Source organism: Caenorhabditis elegans, chromosome V, assembly GCF_000002985.6.
Source record: "Caenorhabditis elegans chromosome V".
In the NCBI taxonomy this organism is placed as follows: domain Eukaryota; kingdom Metazoa; phylum Nematoda; class Chromadorea; order Rhabditida; family Rhabditidae; genus Caenorhabditis; species Caenorhabditis elegans.
The window spans coordinates 12,659,521-12,679,030 of record NC_003283.11 but is presented as its reverse complement, the minus strand read 5'-3'; the positions used below and the strand labels follow the sequence as shown (position 1 = coordinate 12,679,030).

General features: G+C 32.7%; 4 protein-coding genes and 2 non-coding genes across 7 annotated transcripts; 4 read left to right on the top strand and 2 right to left on the bottom strand.

The window, feature by feature from the left end:
- Positions 1-6,304: 6,304 nt before the first annotated feature.
- Positions 6,305-8,124, bottom strand: srx-116 (7TM GPCR serpentine receptor class x (Srx) domain-containing protein; the record flags this gene model as incomplete). Of its 2 annotated transcripts, none has more annotated exons than NM_073766.2 (7): positions 6,305-6,449; positions 6,494-6,699; positions 7,309-7,472; positions 7,516-7,573; positions 7,620-7,788; positions 7,839-7,999; positions 8,044-8,124. In NM_073766.2, 7 exons carry the CDS (start codon positions 8,122-8,124, stop codon positions 6,305-6,307), a joined length of 984 nt encoding a protein of 327 aa, NP_506167.2. The 2 variants fall into 2 exon arrangements, with proteins under 2 accessions (NP_506167.2, NP_001294703.1); NM_001307774.1 differs by having other exon boundaries at positions 6,494-6,693.
- A 1,217-nt stretch (positions 8,125-9,341) lies between these two features.
- Positions 9,342-10,805, bottom strand: W05B10.4 (Ras-associating domain-containing protein). Its single transcript, NM_073765.6, has 3 exons — positions 10,725-10,805; positions 10,045-10,181; positions 9,342-9,982 (listed from the first exon to the last, which is right to left on the bottom strand). The coding sequence occupies exons 1-3, from the start codon at positions 10,798-10,800 to the stop codon at positions 9,428-9,430; spliced, it is 768 nt and encodes a 255-aa protein (NP_506166.1). The 5' UTR covers positions 10,801-10,805; the 3' UTR covers positions 9,342-9,427.
- Positions 10,806-13,512: 2,707 nt separating this feature from the next.
- W05B10.8 lies at positions 13,513-13,651 on the top strand. The gene has a single exon (NR_069793.1). It is a non-coding gene; the product is annotated as an Unclassified non-coding RNA W05B10.8 (non-coding RNA).
- A 2,597-nt stretch (positions 13,652-16,248) lies between these two features.
- Positions 16,249-16,412, top strand: W05B10.7. The gene has a single exon (NR_069792.1). It is a non-coding gene; the product is annotated as an Unclassified non-coding RNA W05B10.7 (non-coding RNA).
- Positions 16,413-17,311: 899 nt separating this feature from the next.
- On the top strand, positions 17,312-17,765 carry W05B10.3 (Saposin B-type domain-containing protein). The gene is made up of 2 exons (NM_073764.8): positions 17,312-17,527; positions 17,584-17,765. The coding sequence occupies exons 1-2, from the start codon at positions 17,384-17,386 to the stop codon at positions 17,725-17,727; spliced, it is 288 nt and encodes a 95-aa protein (NP_506165.1). The 5' UTR covers positions 17,312-17,383; the 3' UTR covers positions 17,728-17,765.
- A 935-nt stretch (positions 17,766-18,700) lies between these two features.
- On the top strand, positions 18,701-19,327 carry his-74 (Histone H3.3-like type 2). The gene is made up of 2 exons (NM_073763.5): positions 18,701-18,986; positions 19,034-19,327. The coding sequence occupies exons 1-2, from the start codon at positions 18,705-18,707 to the stop codon at positions 19,160-19,162; spliced, it is 411 nt and encodes a 136-aa protein (NP_506164.1). The 5' UTR covers positions 18,701-18,704; the 3' UTR covers positions 19,163-19,327.
- Positions 19,328-19,510: the final 183 nt, after the last annotated feature.

The window sequence follows — 19,510 nt, the reverse complement described above, 5'->3', positions numbered from 1 at the left end:
AGAGTTTAATTTTAGAATTTTTAAATATATCCACCGCAAATTATATTTCCAATGCGTCAGAAAATCCAGGTCAATAAAACAAGAAATTGTAACAAATCAGAATTTTTGTATTGAATCAGAAAGTAATAAATTCAATTTGAAATAGGAATCGGTAGACAAACTATGTTATATTGAATCCTAAATGATATCATAACACAAAACAAGCATATTTTATTTCCTAACTTCTTATTCAGCATGCTTCTTCTGCCAGGCTGACTAAATGATGAGCTCACACGTTAGGGTAACGGAAAAATTATGATTGAAGATGTAGGAAAAAAGCTACAAATTAGAGAATCTTTGCTCTTTGTCAATTTCCTTGCAAGCCCATAATCTTGAATTATAGCCTAAAACTCTGAAAAACAAAAAAATAAAAGTCATTTTCAAATACTGAACATCCAAGCTGTAACCGGAAGAAAATATTATGAATGAATGAAAGAGACAAAAATTGGGAGTGTCAAGACTTTGAGGCTCTACGTAGGTTCTTAAATTATTAAGACGTTTAGACAAAAGAGACGATGAAACTGAACTTCAACCGATGAAAGAGAAGCATGTGGGAGTGGTAGAAAGAAGCTTTGACCTGTATGCTTTTGACAATACTAGAATGTATTGTTTTCAAAATAGAGGTCCTCAAACCGAATTTTCTTATGGTGAGGACGGCTCGTCGGATTTTTGAATTTTCTAGATCTTTGCAACACCTTTGAGGAGTTTGAAAGTTTTCATTCTTTGAAAGTGAATCATCATAATACATCATAAATTTCACACATATTTACTAGTCTACATTTTTTGGATAATAAAGGACTGTCAATAAATACAGGGAAGTGAGAATGATTGTTTCCAAGTTTTTAAAGTTTTTGCTATAAATAGCTCAAACTGAAATAACGCTTTATATGAAAATCTTCAAAAGACTCAGGATAACCCAAATTTTATGCGACTTCCTAAATTTTTTCAAAACTTGTGGCACTTTGAAATTTTGAAAAAAAGATGACTTGCCGAAAATATTCAATTTTGGTCAGCCGTATTCGTACATTTTTATTCAATTACACTCATATTTAACACATGTGTGAACATTTTTCAAAAGTTTTGGAACTATTTTACATTTTTAAAGCAATAAAACATTAATAAAACAACTTCACCTATAATTGGAGCATTGCTTTTTTGAAACATCTACCATTAAAATGAACAAACAAACTGTTAAAACTTTCATTCATTTTCTATTATATTCGCAGTATAGCAAAAAAAAATGGGCATAACATTTTTTCTCTCAAAATGAGCTCATGTAAATTTTGACGAGCAAAATAAATGAACATTAGGAAGAAAAATATCAAGGAACCTGCGAACGTCTATCAAAAAAATTATTCATCGAGATGAGGATGTTTTTTATTATGTGGTTATTCAAGTAATGCCGGAAAATTAAAAAGTGTAGAACAATTACGTCACAAATGTATCCAAGTATACAAAAACATGTATTTAAATACATTTGTGACGTCACAAATGTATTTAAATACATTTTTCTACATTACTTAAATAACCCCATTAGACTTCTAACTGAACAGAAAAAGCTGAGATCACCCAAATTACACTTGGATGAATTAATCTTGAATGAAAAATACCTGGATACTTTGAATCCTAAAAAAAAGAAAATAATAGTTCTGCACTAAATCAGGAAATAAAAGTCAATAGTTATTTTTTTAAAGGATATTACAGTACAATGATTCATAAGTTATTTTAACATAAATCAGCCTCATTCAAATATGCCGAAAAAGAACAGAATCACATTTCAAAATACGGAACTGTATTTTTTCAACAAAAAAAAATCAAGATGCCTTTACGAGTAGTTCTCACTTAATAGGATATATCCTACATATATATGTAAAATTAAAATTATTTGAGATATTTGAGACCCAAAAATCTGCTCAATAGTATACACGCACTCTGTGATACATTTTCGACTTTATTTTAAAATTCCATACTCTAAGTCCCGCCGCGAAAACTATAGTAACCCAGGAGAAGTGCCTTCAGATGGACTGGCGGGAATTTGGATAACTCAACGTAATCTCTCTCGTTGATTAATTAAAAAAAAAATCTAAACCGAATGAATGAAAACATATTATTAATAAAAACTGTATTTTTGAGCTGACTCCACAACTAATCTCTATTAAAAATGAGGATTTTTGATGAAAAGAGGGGTTGGTCATTGTTTTTTTGAAATACCAAAGTTCCGTTTAATCTCTGATGATTACCTACAACTATTGTGGATTTTTCAAGTTCACACGTATTTTGCAATTACTACTAATCCTTGGACATATTTATTTTTCAAAAGAATTTCAAACAGACGAACTATAGACGGAGCATGGAGCACTTTTGAGTTCAAAAGTATCTCGGAAGGAGGCGTCAAAGGGTGTCCAAATGCTCAACGAAGCAGAATTCAAAACGGAAATCGGATTTCAAAAAGCAACGGAAAAAAACGCAAGATATTGAGAGAACGATCTGTGTTTTATTTTGCAGAAACTCGTTCAATTCGATTTTACTTTAGAAATTCACTTTCACTTTTTGTTTCCAAATTTTCAATAGAACTGTGAAAAGGGAAGTACTCTCTTTTTGAAAAAGAGGTTAAAAGGAAGTTGTGAAAAAAAACAATAAGGGCCAAACAATAGACACGCAATTTTAAAAGAAGAGGTAAAGCACAGAAAAAAGTTCGATCAAAACCGAAAATGGGAGGGGTAAATAGTTCCACATTTTTCGTGGTTTATGCTCTATTCTAAGTTTTTACATTCAATGAAATGGGAATTTCTGAGAGGTCATAGTTAAAAATATGAAAAAAATGAGAAGAAATTGAACACTACAAAAGTTTTGAAGTGGTTCAGAGTATCAAGAATGTCTTCAAAAAACTAATAACCGAGAAGCTATAAGAAGTTCAGAAGAAGAAAACTTCTGTCTATCTGTACCTCTATTTGAAGGCATGCTACTTTTATTGTAAATTAAAAGTCCTGCATAAAAATTAAGACTGTGAGAAAAGTAAGGGATATAAAATGAGTTCCAAATAAAGAAATCTTTAAAGAAACCAATAGGAAGTTCCTAGAAGTTCCTTTTGTCTAGTAGCTAAAATAATGAAGAGAAAATATTATTTTGATTTTTAAAGATGGAAATTGGACTAGAATCAATCCACAAAGGTTAATATTCCCATGCGTTATTGTATAAATTAAAAAATGCCAAAACATGCCAAAACTGATAAAATTTTCAACGTTTTCAAGTTTCAACTGGCAAAGTAATTTCGAAAACTGAGAATAAAACGTTTTGATTTTTTGATTTTACGAACAGCTTTATTCAAATTTCAACTATTGAATATTTTTGTAGACTGGTCTCATTGAGAATAATTTTTTTAATCTGTCCCACCTGGTTTTGAATTGAACATTATAATGTTCAATTCAAAACCAGGTGGTCAATACAGGACATATTTTGACAACTATAAAAAGTTTAAGAATTTCTTAAATAATTTCGTAGAGAAGAACTACATGATGTTATAGGACAGCTGAAACCGGTAATAGAATAATAAATACTTCCAGGTAAATTTAAATTTAAATGAAAACAGAAACACGCCGTTTTGATCTACCAATCGTGTTTTTTAAAATCTGAAATTGGATCGGCATTTGCATACAAAACTAAACTATAATTTTGATAAACAGTAAAACTAACCCTGTTCGTTAAAATATCCAAAGTATATCCAATATTGATCAACTACTACAATATAAATGAAGATTTAACACATATCTTTCGAGTTTCAGAAATTACTTATGAAACTAGGGACAAATCGGGTCGCAGTACTACTCCGTCGCAGTACTACTACATCCATGAAACAAACTCCATGTCAATTTTAATGAGAACTTACAAGATTAGATTCAAGGTTTCAAAAAGCTTGTTTTAAACCATTAATTGTAAGGGAAAAATAATATTCTATTGACAAACAAAAATTTCTCACGACAGGATCTGACACATAAATTTCACAAAAAATTAACCATTCCTATATTATTCAAATATTATTCAATTGGAATAAAATTGAAAAATAGACTGAAGAACGACCCCTCTTCATCAAAAACAAAGCATTCTGAAATCGACTTGTTTTCGTTTTCAGCACCAAATTTCACTCGATCTGTCGTAGCTGAAAAAGAGGCACAACGAGCTTTTTTTCAATTATGCTTTTAACTTTTTTTTGAGTCTACATGAATGAAAAGAGATTCATGAATCGGTAATGTTCCTGAATGAAGAAAAAAACACATTTTAAGCTTTTAAGCCGTTGACAAAAATAATAGAAAATATGTAAGAAAAAAGGAAATCATTTTCAAAAAAAAAGTGACTATCTCGAAAGTTTAAAAGTTTATAGGAATGGTCTAATTGGGCAAATCTGGAATGGAAATTCAAGAAATGTGTGTTTTGTTGTAGATATGTGATGGGGCATAAGGATTGCACTGAACTGTACTCAAAGTTTAGCTTTCTCAGGAAAAGCAAGACAGCGCGGACGTAGATTATTTTCTTCTATGCAGATTGATCTTACAAAATCCTGTAATCAGCTCAACTATGGAGACTACTCGGTACTTCGGTGCCCAGAAAAAGTGTAAAGATCAGCTGAAGCCAACAAGAATTTAATAACGTGGAGCAAAACATTTCTCATTTTTATAAACTTTTCCTAATACTTAAAACGAATATATTGTAGCACCTCAACTTTGTAATGTTGATCATTGTCCTATACGCTCAAAAGAAGTTTGTGGATGTAGAAGTTAAGCGGAGAGAGTGCCTGGATTTGACGTGTTTATTTTGAAATTGTGAGTTTCCAGAAAACAAAATGATCAATTGACTGAATATAGTATAAAAAAGCCCAGGAGTTCTTCTGACGACCTATAATTCTTCAAAATGCAAAAATGGTCACTGGTCACTTTATCAAAAGATTCCCCCGTTTTTCATTCTTCAAAAGACGCATTCTTTACAAAAGTGAAGGAAGTAAATTCAATGGAAGTCTCACGGAAAATTTTATTTCCAAGGATCAAAAGTTAACGAAAGAAAAATTGAATGTACTAGGGATGATTTCATTTTTGTCTCTTTTCGTACAAAATGTGTTTTCATCAAAACACGTTGTTCTTGAATTTGTTTCATAAATTCAAGGGTTTCCTAATGTATTATTTAGATTATTTGTGACCTATGAAATCATTGTATTCCGATGTAATATCTTGATGCAAGCCACATGGTAATAAGAACAACTTTTTTGAAGTTTAGTATTTCAAGAAGAAAATTGAAATTTGCACAATCCACAAGTGCGGCCTTATTTGGAAACTCTGTGAATCTGGTATGTTTTAGCCATATCAAAAATTGAGGCTCGTTCTTGCGCTATTATAGTAGAGAGTCTAACTATTGAGATAAGCAATTTAAATTATTTATCGTTTTTTTTTCAATAACACGAAAAGTGACTTGCAAAGATTTATGAATTAGGCCAAAAAACTCTGACCACCGGATCGAAAAGGAATAAAATATTTCAGGCTCATCTTTAACCGAATGTTTCAAGTTCAGGCCCTGACCGACATTGGACTGGGAACCGTTTCAGCAGGAATGACCGCAGTTAAAATAGTTTGAGCATCAGTAGCATCAGCTGGAGCTAGAGCAGAATAAATGGCAAGCTTATCCTGTGTGCTCCAGCATTACGGGTTATCACATCATCATTTGCTCCAGGTGAATCGACAAATCCGATATAAAAGTCATAATAATCTACGAATTTTTGGCGGGATATGTAATCAGTTTGTGTCTATTTTCAAATTCAATGTGAAAGCCTTTAACACAATTGTTCACGAGGAACACTTTCTCAAAAATACACATTTTCCACCCACTGGAACTTGAAGTGAACGTAAGCAGTTCAAGAACATCCAAATAGAAACAAATCAGCCCTCAATAAGGAAATAAAAGTGTAACCGACGAGTATTTTTGGTTTGAAAGCCGGAAACCCGAAACGAGAAAAGGATGGACAGCACAAAAAACGTTGCGGAGATTGAATTTCGCTCATTAGGGCGGAGGACCCTGTTTCCAAAAAAGGAAAAAGAGTATCCATGTAATAGGTGCTTTTGACTCAAAACAAAAACACCCACTTTATGTTATTTTGTTCAGACATGATTATCCCAAGTTTTAACGACAATAATGTTGAAAAACACTGGCAGAAGCGATCGACAGTGAACATTTCCAGACGAAAAATGAAATTAATTTAAAACAGAGTATTGAAAAAAAAAAATTATTTTTGGTATGCTGATGTTGTTGATGCATTCCAAACCATCATAGTATGCCCAATACGAGATTGACTACTCTCCGCACTTTTCATGCCAATCAGTAATTTTGCTCCTTTATTGATTCGTTCATTCATTGCAATCATTATAAACCTGAACTAAATTATTCTATGCATTCGAGATATAATTTCACAAACCCTTCAACGGTCCGAATAAAAACCATTGAAAATGCTAAAGTGATAAATTGAAAAAACAAAAGTGAAAATACTTGATAAGTGACTGTTGTATTCAAAGTGTCAACTAATATTAGACCATTTTGTACTAAAGTTTGCAGTAGATTTTTTTGATGCTGGAGACGACGAGTTGATGATTGAGAATCAGTCATCGCTAGACTTTGCTGGAACTATTGAAAAAGTGAATAGAAAGAAATGATTCAGATAAATATAGGATTTCTATAGCAAGACAAGTATTTACTTATTTTGACAGTGGTGAATTCTTGAGCAACATTTAGCCCCTTATTAACTTCTTCAAAGAGTTGGAAAAACTTCAGAAAACATTTGGTCCGACGTTTGAAAACATTTTCTAGGTTTTCTTGTTTTACTGAAGTTTTAAAAATTCCACAAAAAAGTTTCAAGACTTAACACATTTGAAACAAGTTCAATTTTGGATAGAAATTGCTTTAATCCTTGATGCCTAGAAAGGAAGTCGATTTTTCAGTGCCGTCTGGGAACTTTTTTCAATTTTTATGCATGCGTGACAAACTTTGAACTATTCATCGTTGTGGCTCACAAATGTGCTCAAATAATAAAATCGCTCAATTAATTGCTTCTTATTAAATTATCGTTTACTTGATTTCCAGAAAATTGATTCAATACATCAAAGACACTTTGCAAGAATTTTCAATTTAGAAACCCAATTATGTGAGTACAAACTCAGGAACTTTCCTGGATTAGCCTTATTTGATCTTTCTGAACCCTTCTTTGCTAGGACAAAAATCAATATGAAAACTCACCGAGTCTGCGATTAATTTCAAGAATAGCAAAATGCCACAGAAAGTCGTGAAAATCACAATAATAAACATTGAAACAAGAAAAATGACTCGTCTAACCGATGTGCACATACTTTCCTCAGGAAGCCATCCAATATATTGAAGGTTATACAAAAAATGACAGCCCTCTGAAAAAATAACGATTTTTCGTATTGTCCATTTCAAGCTTACCAGGAAAAAATGCAATAAATACAATAAATGCCAATGTAAGGCAAATTAGTATGCCAAACTGAAAATATTATTACATGAGTTTAACTCTAGAGTTTTACTTTTACACTGCTTGGTGCATAACGATAGTTTCTACTGTAAACGTGAGGAAAAAATACTGCAAATATCCGATTACTAGTCAGTAATACTTGCGAGAATGGCCCAATACACCAGGCAAACCATCCAACTAATTGACCCATAAAAGCATTGAACATGTGAGGCAAGAAATAATCATTTCTAAATTAAAAATCGATTTTCGATAAATTGAAAAATGTCTTGAAACTAACAGAAACGTAACTGGTACGGGCCAAATAAGATATCCAATGCATACAATACTATTACCAAAACTTTTCAAGCAACAAATCTTTAAAAATCCATCTTTTTTGTTGACTCGGAATATTATTGCGAATAGCACAATAATATTGAAAATTGTTCCCGTTATACTTGTCTGAAACTTTTTTCTGAATAAATTGCTGAAACTGAAATTTGTACCACGGTAAGCAGAATGGCTGCGACAATTCTTAAACTTGCCGTTGACTCCACTGTGAAAAATATGTCATCAATAATAGTCATGGCGATTGGATTTAGCTGAAAAGTTGGTGTGATCAATTAAAATGGAAAAAAAAGTAAATATTTGAAGGGCGATCGTCCAAATTGGAACAGACGAAAAAAAAATTAGCAGTTAGAAAACAGAAAGGTCTACTGTATTAAAAAAAAACATAAATGTTGAATTGATGATGAAACATCAATTAGATTCACATGGCTGTACTAACTCAAATTTTAAAATTCACTTTTTTCTTCAAATTCTAACTTCTAGAACAAGATTATTAAGATGTAGTAGTCATGGTCCAATTTACATGTGTTCCGCAGTTTTTTATCGGGGGTTTGCCATTTTTTGAACAACATTTAAAATTGAACTTGCCAAAGTTGTGAAACAGTTTTTAAAAAGAAAATGGGTTCGCTATTGGAAAATCGGTATAAAAGTCTCAAATTGCCCGAACGGTAAACGACAAGTTCAAAAATTAAAAAAAAAAACCGATGTTTAAAAAAATTGATAAAAAAATTAGTTTAAATATTCATACCTATTTCAAAACAATGTGAAACCATATTTTAAACAGAAATTTATATATCTTACTAAATACGTAATAGCTAACTTTCAGCTTTCGTAGAAAAATAAATATCTGAACTTTTTCTAACGTCTAGGTAAATTTGTTGTTAAAAATCAAATCATACGACCAACAGGAAATTGGAAATTTAATTACATATATTTCCAGACATCTGATTCTATAACAGTCTATCAAATATTGGAATGAATTCATCACAACGAAAAGGAACTTAATCTTACAAAACAAAAATCAGAAATAATATGTATGTTTTACTTGGGGTTTGTAGCTACAGCATATCACTTATTAGTTTTTGGTGTAACGCCAATAAAATTAGTTTAAGGTTCAAGAATCCAAGTTTTCTAAGAATAAATAAATTGGTTATACGAGGCACCTACTGCTGATCTACTAGATTAAAGACAATGTATGTTTTCTTGAGCATGTTTTCCGAAATGCCAGAATGCCAGGATGAGAAAACAATAATATCTTTTGATATTTCATTGCTCGGTTTAATAAAATTTTATTTGAGTTGATGAGAGATTTAAAACAAAAAATACTGATTTTTCGCCACTTTTTGAGAAATGTATACCACTATCGCGTTCAAATAACCTTTACCTTTTTTTAGTAGATTATAAAATTCGAAGGGAACTTTTTTTTGAACGACGATTTTCATTAAGAGACAAAGAGTTATTTAAAAAATGTTTATAAGATACCACGAATTTAAAGCATTAAATATAATACATATGTACCAATGTTCAGAGTACATGCAAAAATTAGAATACATCAACATTTCTGATAATGATTTTTTGATTCGGTTGACAAAGTCTTGCAATAGAAACTAATGAAACATCTTCTGGAATTTGAGCATCTCCTCCAGGTGTTGCTAAGAATAGTCCATACTTTGAGATATCATCATATTTTCGATTTAAGCCGAGAACAATATGAATAGCTTCAAGAACTGTTGTTTGAGATGAAAGGAGCAATGACTTGTAGTTAGATTGAGGAGAAATATTATGATCATGAACTCTGACGAGATATCCTGTTGGACTTTGAAGAAGTATGAAACGAGACATTCCGATTGGATGGCATCTTTGAAGTTCATATGGTCGAGATTCAGGATCCAGTTTTAGAAGTGTGACAACAGGAGCTCCCGAAGCTCTTGTTGTGAGCTCCATCCAAAGTTCGAACATGTTTATATCTCGGCAAGTGAGCTTGAGAGTTGTCAGAAATTTTTCAACGACTTGGCGTGCTGTTGTTGAATTAGTAACTCGGATTGTCTTGTAATCGGTACATTGTTTAACACTCCGCGTATCAACTTTTAGGACTCCCTGAAAATAGTCAAAATTATTGAATGATATATTTGAATGGTGCCTGATGTTTTTTTACTCACCACATCTGAAGAATCCGAAATATTACTATCAGTTGAGTTAAGGGAAAGAAGTGAATTGCTTCGAGAAGTTGTTGGAATCCCGAGAAGAGTATCATCAAGAAGAGAATGCATAGAAATTGAGCAAGGAGAGGATGAATCTAAAATTGAAAACAAAATTTTTTTGAAAAAGAATCAACTAAAATCTAGTTCAAACCTAAAACTTTATTTAATAGGTTTGATGTTTGCAAGCGATCTTCGGAAGATCAAATTTTGAAAGCTCAATTGTTTGAGTTTCGTTCGAAAAAGTAAACTTGATCTCATCGATTTCATTGAGTACTGTAGAAACGTAAAACATCCGAGAAAAAATGTTAAATTTAAATTTCTTGTGTAAACTATTGGAAATGATTCTAGTAGAAGTTAATAAAGTTTTGTAAATCTTCTTAGTGTTACGTAAAAGTATTTAATACCCAAAAATCTATTATCATGGGAATTAATTAGTCATTGTAGGTAATTCAATCTCTCATTTAAGATCCTATAGGATTTTACATTACTGAAAAGTTTAATCACTTAAAAAGGGTTCAAGCGTCTGGAAACGCAGTCAAATATTATTCATTCATATCAAATAGAAATTATGAACATATTTTACGAAATATAAGTGCAACACTTCAAGTAGGTCTCGAGTTTAATCAAAAAAAACTCACTTGACGAAGACGTTCTCGATGCCCGATTGGCAGGCCGCAACGTCAAAGTGGACGATTTCACTTGGTACTTGAGCATTTTTTCTGAAACAAAAAAAACCGTATAATTCAATAATGTTAGCCTTGTATAAGAAAATAGTACAAAGGTATGTACATACGAACAGGAAAAGCGAAAAAGAGGAAAAGTATGAAGATATGGGTGCGGTAGTTGGCAATACACAAAACGGGTAAACGATATGGGTGTGTGAGTGAGTGTGAATGACCGTTTTCAAACGAAGAAAAGTATTTGATCAAGCCGTAGCCTGGAGAGAGGAAAATGGAGATATTATCAGTGATTTGGCACGCGGTGTCCGGGAATGTGGATAAAGAGAAAATCATTAATATATTTGTTTTATTTGTTCTTTCTTTATTCACCGACTTGCGTTCGCATTCAATTGGATCACTAATGAGGAAATGAGGAATATATTATGGATAATATAAGGATATCATTACATATAATGGTAGCGGAAGAAGAAAGAAAAATGATAGTTCCGAGGCAAGAGTCAATCAACTGGTTCCTACGGTCGGAGATTGCTATTTAGATTTGATTGGTGTTATCAGACACGTAAGACGAGTAAAATACAAGTACAATACTATCATCAAATTAGTTGCCAAAAAAGATGAAATGTTTATCAAAAAGTTGTACAACTGTAATGGACCGGAAGTTAGCAATTGAATCTTGGAGGATCATTTGAAATACAAAAAAGATGATAGGTCTCGAGAAAGTTGTCGGAAATACTATCAGATGGAACATGGACTAAAGATTCATTTTTCTGAATGTGGCCTGTAAAGTGTGGGATTTTTAGTCCTAAACTTTTTTGTAAAGTACCTGTAGTAGAAAATTACGAGAAGTGCAAGAAAAAACCAACAAAAAACCCAAAAAAACATAATTTGGGCCGAGCATAACATTGATTTTTCTTGAGTTTGTCACTTTTAAGGTTGCCTTTAAAAGTCTAACAGTGAAAACTTTTTTGAGTTTTTGCATTGAAAATTGTATTGAAATTTTTGCATTGAATCCAACAAAGAAATTTACTTAAAAAAACAAAAAACATTGTCTGAATTTGTCTAAAATCTGGTTTTTTGTCAAAAAATAATTTCAAAAGTTTTGGTATGGGAAGAAAACAGTCAGACGTATTTTCAAGAGCCTAATTTTTTCGATTTTCTACAATTGTCGTGGGCAACTCAATTTTTATTGTTTATTTATTATCGTCGTTAATATTGCAGCTGTCTGTCCTTTCAATGGATCTAGCTCTGAAGAAAAATTAAATATTGTCGTTTAAAGTGAAATTGAAGTTTCTGGATTTTCTAACCAATAGTTGTACAAACTAGCGTTTCGAAAACCCAAATGTTGCTTCCACGACATTATTCACCTTGAAACACTTTTTTTCGATTTTAACTTTGGCGATACTTCTTCCATTAAACAAAAAGTGGGCGGAACATTGAGAGTTTCAATTAATTTTTGGCATACTATTCTCCCTCATGCCCACATTCCTTGATCTATCCGCCTGATTCGATTAGAGACGAGTTGATGTACAGAATCAATATGAAAAAACACTAGGGAAAAGTCTGAAGGGATTCAAAAAACAAAAAAAATGAAGAAACTGAAGGTAGAAGTACTTATGAGAAGTGAAATCGGATAAGCTGGAAATAATCGAAGGCGCCGTTTTTAAGAAGGTGACAGTGAATAATCCCAGAAGAAAAAAGGAGTTTTTTGGGGCTTCGTCTGGGTTACGCAATGAAGAACGATGCAAAATGTTGAAGCATGATTTTAGAATGAAAAACTTGCAAAAATATGCAACAATTTTTTTAATGATTCATAAATGGATTAAAATCTATACACTTTGAATATGAAAACTATTCAATTTACAATTAGAATAAAACTTTCGAATAAATAAAAAAAACAAGCTGACCCCATCAACTTAAAAACTAAAACCGACTCCCTGTCTCATATCTCATATATGTGCCTACTGTCCTAATAACCGTGCAGGAAATAAGCGTCGGTAGGCATGAGGCAGGCACTCACTGAAGACGATTTTGCCTACCATGAAAGTTCCAATTTTGCTAGTATTATTGGAAACTTATTTCAAATGGGGTCTTCAATTTTAAAAGTTGTGCAATTTTATATGAAAAGGTGCGGAAGTGATCATGTTCACATTATTCTATTTTGGAAAAAAAGGCTACCAAATGACGATATTAGGAAGCCTTTCTGGAAGTGCAATGTATTTGAATTTCCGGTGCTCAAGAGTTAGAGATATATTGGTTACATTAATATATTATAGAGTGTGATAATATTGAAATTCAAAAGGAGCTTCTTATAGAAAATTTGCAAGATGTTGGCCATGTTTAAAAATGACATCTTGGTTTCAAAGGGTACATTCACAAAACGATACCAATCCGGTATAGATTTTACAAAAACCCGTCACTGACACAAATCCATTTACATTCTCAGTGCCAAATCAGTGTCCGCGTGACCGGACAACTATAGAGCGAAACGGTTTGGAAACGAGATAAAAAAGTTTTTCGTAAAAGGAAATTGAAATGTTTATGAGGCATAATGAGATTGAATTGGAGGTCCTGTTTTTGGAAGAATACTGCTTCTTTTGAGCTATTGGCCTTGGCAGGTGTCGATTGTAAAGTGACACAACTCATCAAAGGACAAAGAAAAGATGGACAGGTGGTAGTTAGAAAATAAGAAAAGTAAAGATTGTTCAAAAAGAATTCATGAAGAGTTATTCAGGGAGTAAAATAAAAACTTTGATTTGTCAATATTACGCCCATGTAGGAATGAACATGGGTAAATATACTTGAGAAAATATTAAATATAAACGCTGGTAGGTGCTGACCTAGTTTTTTCTGAATAGATCCTTGAATATGGAACTGATACTCCAAATCGAAATCCATATTCAAATTAACCATCGGAGGGATAAGATTAATCGGATGATTGGATGATGGTTGCGCCATCACGTTGTGCTGTATTCAAATAGAAAAAAGAAAGGAAAAGAGGGAACATATACTCGGATTCATCAAGAAGGACAGAAGGAGGAAGAGGAGGAAGGTGACAAAAACATATGTACATTCAATTAATCTTGTTGCGCAGAAAGCAGAAGGAGGAAGAGTCCAATGAGTGACAAAATGAAACTGAGTAAATTGGATGGAAAAGTCAAAGTTTAAACAAAATGTCCTAGACGTAGTAACACATCAGTTCTTTCTCTGAACCTTCAGTCAATTTTATTGTTTGGATACAATCCACTATGGTGTATTCTTTACTTTAAAAGCGAGTGGTATTTGAAAAGAAGAATTTCTCAAAAAATGTTCCTAACAATTTTTATATGTATTCCACTTGATTTGTTTTCTGAAAATACATCATGAATTCAGGGAAATTGTCCCATAAATCACCTCAATTCCAAAATAGAAAAATAGAAAATTTCTGGAAAACATGTTTTCTAGAAATTTTCCCATTTACTACAATCGCAATTAAAAGATTTTGGATGAAACAGGATATACAATAATATTCAATGTAGAACCTAAGAAAGCCGTTTGTCGTTCGGTCTGTCGAAACGAAACGCAACCTGAACTCTTTGAAATTCAATACTTTTGGTGCTCGAACACTTGCAGACAGCTGATTGTGTAGTTCCTAGTGAGATTTCAATACAAACAGTTTGAATTTCATGATCTCTTTTTTCGGAACTGTTTCGAACAACAAACATAAAGAAATGCCACCCAATAGGAAGCAAAATTTAAATATTTTCAAAAACATATATAATGTTTGTTCATATCGTCTTTGTGAGCACGAGTACAACAACTTTAAGACTCTTAAATTGGCAAATAAGTTAATAAGATAAGAGTCTTCACAAAAAAAGGAATACACTGGAATAAATGACGGTACCAGTTTTGTGTATTATTAACAACAACACATAATAAAATAAACATTTCGGGCAAAATGAGCCGTTTGTCCTTCTCCACCGCCTCTCAACTGTGGGGCTGCTGTATTGAATAAACATTTTAGGAAAGATGACTCTAGCGAATGTGTCATCAAGGTACTGTACAGATTTAGCAAGAGGGTATCGGAGTCATGAAAATTATAATAATCGTATACTTTAACAACTGTGGGCTTTTGTAAATCAAAGAGTAGCATCATCAACAACATGTGTTTTGAATCGAATTTCGCAGTGCAACAAGGATGATGATACATAGTTGTATATTCGAGAAAATATATAGAATGCCATTGGTCAGCACATTTCAAAAATCTAAGATAAAACCAGTGATGCAATCGTTGCCTTTAAAAATTGGAAAGTTGGTACATTAGGGAGCAAGGAAAGTTGACTGTCTTGGCAATTGCTAGATTGCGACAAAAAGCAGAAGGTGGACTGGGAGTTTTGTTGCGAGACTTATTTAAATACGATCGAAATTATTTTCTAGTTTTCTGCCTTATGACTAATGTAGAAAATTAGGCAAGTTTCCAGAATAAATGCAATGTGTTTCATATGAACGAAAATTCATCTTTTCCATCAACTATTAACAAGTCCTGTACATATCTAATTTCTTGTTGATAATTCAAAAGACGTCCGGCGAGAATAGTAATGAAAAAAGTCGGCGATGACGGACGGCGGCAAGAAAAGAAAAATGGAAACAAAAGTGAATGTGACTTAACAGAACACATCTGGTTTCGATTCAAACCTCATTACGCAGTAAACCAACGGAAAAAGAGCGATCCGGAGTGGGTCCTTTGAGTGAATTATTGGATTATAGTAGCTGAAAATAGTCAACTAGATAAATAAATATATAAACAAAAAAACTTATTTTAGGTTTGAATGAGTCATATTACATGAGGAATGCTGAACAAAGAAATTGTCAAAATGAAGTAACAAAGTAACAGTTGCAGTGGGTGTTGATAAAAAAGGAATGTCAGTCATAAAACCTTTACTATTCTTTTAACAAGGAAAGTATGTCAGCTCACAATTGAATTTCCAAATTAAACCTATGTCTTTGAATGCCTTCATTTTTCATTTGAAAGTATCAAAAATATTGTTAAGCTTGTTCGAAATTACTTTAAAACTAATTTCTGTAACATAAAAAATCGAAAAAATCATACATCTACTCAGCAAATTTTTTTCTACGATTTAAATGGAAGTAAAAAACACATCAACAACATTCCGGTATTTATAGAATCTAAACCATCATCTCTATAAATTGGTAGTTAGATGACGTGGTTTTGTACAAATATACTAAAATCAAATTTACCATTGCGCATGAATTGCGCGACAGCACTCTCTCGTTTTGAAATCTGAATTACACATAATGTCGGTTTCCGATTATCCGGTTTAACCCCTCTTTGATCGGTAGTACATTATGCAATTCAATTTTAAACCGCATAAAATAAAATTATAAAATTAAATAAAAATTACATGTTTTCAATACATAAATAATCGAAAAATCGAGAATTTCTATGACGAGGCACAATAGCTATCCTTACCATATTTTCACAGTTTTCATTGTGATAGTCAACAATTGGTGGGAAAAAAAAGTATGAAAGAATGATGGAATTGGAAAGGAAAAAGAACATTGTTGTGCGGGTAATTTGACGAACATTTATTCGATGTTTGCCTGAAAAGGGAGACAGAAGGAGAAAAGAGTAGTGTTTATTTGATTTGGCCTTGAGACTGATTATTATTGTTAAAGGAGGTTATCATTTCATATGGCAAAAGAGGGAAGAATGAATTGTAGTAGTGTTTTGTAAATGATTTGAAATGAGCAAAACATGGGGTGAACATCATTTTTATTTCAGAGATGAAATAGAGAATCTCACTCGGGTGTCTTTTATTTATTTTCAAATGTTTTTCGTGTCGTGGAAATATAACAAGAAAAAGTTCATCGATCAACGAGATCGTAGAATGAATTACTAAAACCATAGAGGAGCCATCCACAAAGGAGTGAAGATGAAAATTGAGAAAAACTTTTTTGAAAATTTAATTTCAACAATTAAAATAAATTATACAATTCACAATTTGGTATAATGTAAAAACGTTCAAAACTTCTCGAATTGTGATGTGCGTATCGTATTCTAGTTGAAGACACATTATTTTTCTCCGAGTTGATCTCGCCACGAAAGTTTCTCAAAAAAAAATCTTATACGCGAAGCTCATAATGCCAAACAATCTGAACTGCCCAAAGAATGGTAAGATTTGCAATGAAACTTTTTTCACCTAGTTAGATGTTTTGACCAACTCACGTCATAACAATTAGCTACAGTATCCTGGCTCGAAATGTTGTGAGCTCGTAATATCCGGCTTTTTTTTCTCACCTTTAGTACTTCAATGTGTTTTCCATAATGACTTAACCTCCAGATGTGTTGGTCATTTAGTATATTTCCTTTTGTCATTGCACAAACGAATCGTATAAATCAAATTTTATAATTTTACACAGAAATTGATAAGTTAGTTTATATTTTAATTTTGCTACACTTTCCAAGCAATATAGTTTTTCTATTGATACCTCGACAAAAGAAATTGAAGAATTTGTTAATACTATGAGAAAAATGTATTATTCTCATGAAACTGTTGAGAACCTACATTTCCTATATTATACATTCCAAATTCTATTTTCTCTTATTTCTCTGCTTCACTATGAAGCTCAACCTGTTTTTTGTTATTTGTATCTTTACTGTCTCAAAAACTACTGCTCAATTCGAGAATATAAAACCTTGTGTGATTTGCGATGATCATTGGTTTATTGTCCCAACCAGTTGGTTAAATATGTCTAAGTATTTGGTAAGAAGAACTCTTTGAAACTGCATTCTGTGTAAATAACCTCTACAAATTTTCAGCGAGGAGGTTGCAATCGTCTCCCGAAAGCTTTAATTTGGCCGTGTCGAGACCTCGTTGACTCAATGAATCTTTGGGATCAATACTCGACTCTTTATCCACATATTGTTGAGTTTCACAAGCAGGCATGCAAAATGTTATGCTGAGAAAAATTTTGAAAATTAATATAAATTTTATGATGATTGATTTTACACATATTCGTTCCATGTCAAGCACCGTCTCGAAATCAGGGAATATTACCCAGTTGCGAGAGAATACGATGTCCGGTCTCGCCACGAATGAAAAAAATCGGTCCACTTAGAGAAGTACAGTAACCAATATTTTAAAAACCTTCTCAGAGCTTCCACGGCCTTCTGGTGCCATATCCTTCTATTAACTATTGAAATGGTGTTTTAATTTGCAACTTTATTGTAAAAACTAACGATTGTTACAGCCAAATTAATAAAAATGAATTCGATCCAAGCTATAAATCTCTCTTCTTTGAAAAAAATCGAGCCGAATAAAACGAAACTATGAAATGAGTGTTGTCTGCGAACAGAGAATGATATTTTAGATATTTCCCCCCAAACTTCGAATTAAAAGATTTTGCCATATTTTGAGCAAGTGATCAAAATCAGAAGATCAAAAAATAAGAGCAAAATTCAAAAATGCATTTATTTTTGACCTGACAAGGAAGATAATTTTAAAAAAGTATTAAATATTTAAGGCAATTTTAGTTATTTTTAAAAGTAATATTTTCACATAAGGTATTTTTTCAATTGTTTGTAAAGCATTTTGAAAGAAAACCGCATTTGATATACCACGAAAAGAATGGCCGGGTCCCGACACGAGCGACACACACAGAACACCACTGCTACCGTAACCCTCTTCAATCTTAATCGCGCATTTTGTTATTATTTTTGTTTTGGGGATTGTTTTTCTATTGAAATTTAGTAATTTTTAAAGTTTTTTTCAAATTAATTTTATTTTAAAAATTGTGATCTTCCAATGCTGTCAATTTTGTGCGTTAACACTTGAAAAGGATCCTCTTCCGTTGAATTTATCATAATTTTTCTTCATAATTTCACATCTGACAATTTATCAATGTTGTTTCTTTCTTTTAATGTTAAATATTTCCAGAACTATGGCTCGTACCAAGCAAACCGCTCGCAAATCGACTGGAGGAAAAGCTCCCAGAAAAGCTCTGGCGACGAAGGCGGCTCGCAAGTCGGCCATTGTCACCGGAAGTGTCAAAAAAGTGCATCGTTTTCGTCCGGGAACAGTCGCTCTTCGTGAGATCAGACGCTATCAAAAGTCTACAGAGCTTCTGCTTCGCAAGCTACCATTCCAGCGTCTTGTCCGTGAAATCGCGCAAGACTTCAAAACCGATCTCCGTTTCCAGTCAGCTGCTATCGGAGCTCTTCAGGTAACGATTTTGAAATCCAAAACGTAGTTTAAAAAATAATTTTCCAGGAAGCTTCCGAAGCTTACCTCGTTGGACTCTTCGAAGACACCAACCTGTGCGCCATCCACGCCAAAAGAGTCACTATCATGCCAAAGGATATGCAACTCGCCAGACGCATCCGTGGAGAGCGCAGCTAGATCCCTGTTTTATTACTGCCCGAATAATTATTTTATCTTTACCGCTTTGTATTAATATTATGCCTCTTGATGAAATTCCGCAACGTCCTTCTCATCACACCTGCACATTTCTCATCCCTGTTTTCTATCGATTTAATGTATCGAATAAACCCTGCGTTCCTTTTTTGTTGCAAAATTTATTGTATTGCAATATATTGGTTACTAGTTCGCCAACGGATTCTTTTTAAGAGTGTATCACGAGTGGAGGCGCAGGCAGACACGATAAGTGCGTCAGTAGTGGTTCATTCCAATTTAAAAAAGAGTGGATTTACGTTAGAAGAGTCATATTAATTTTCCGGTGATAATTCA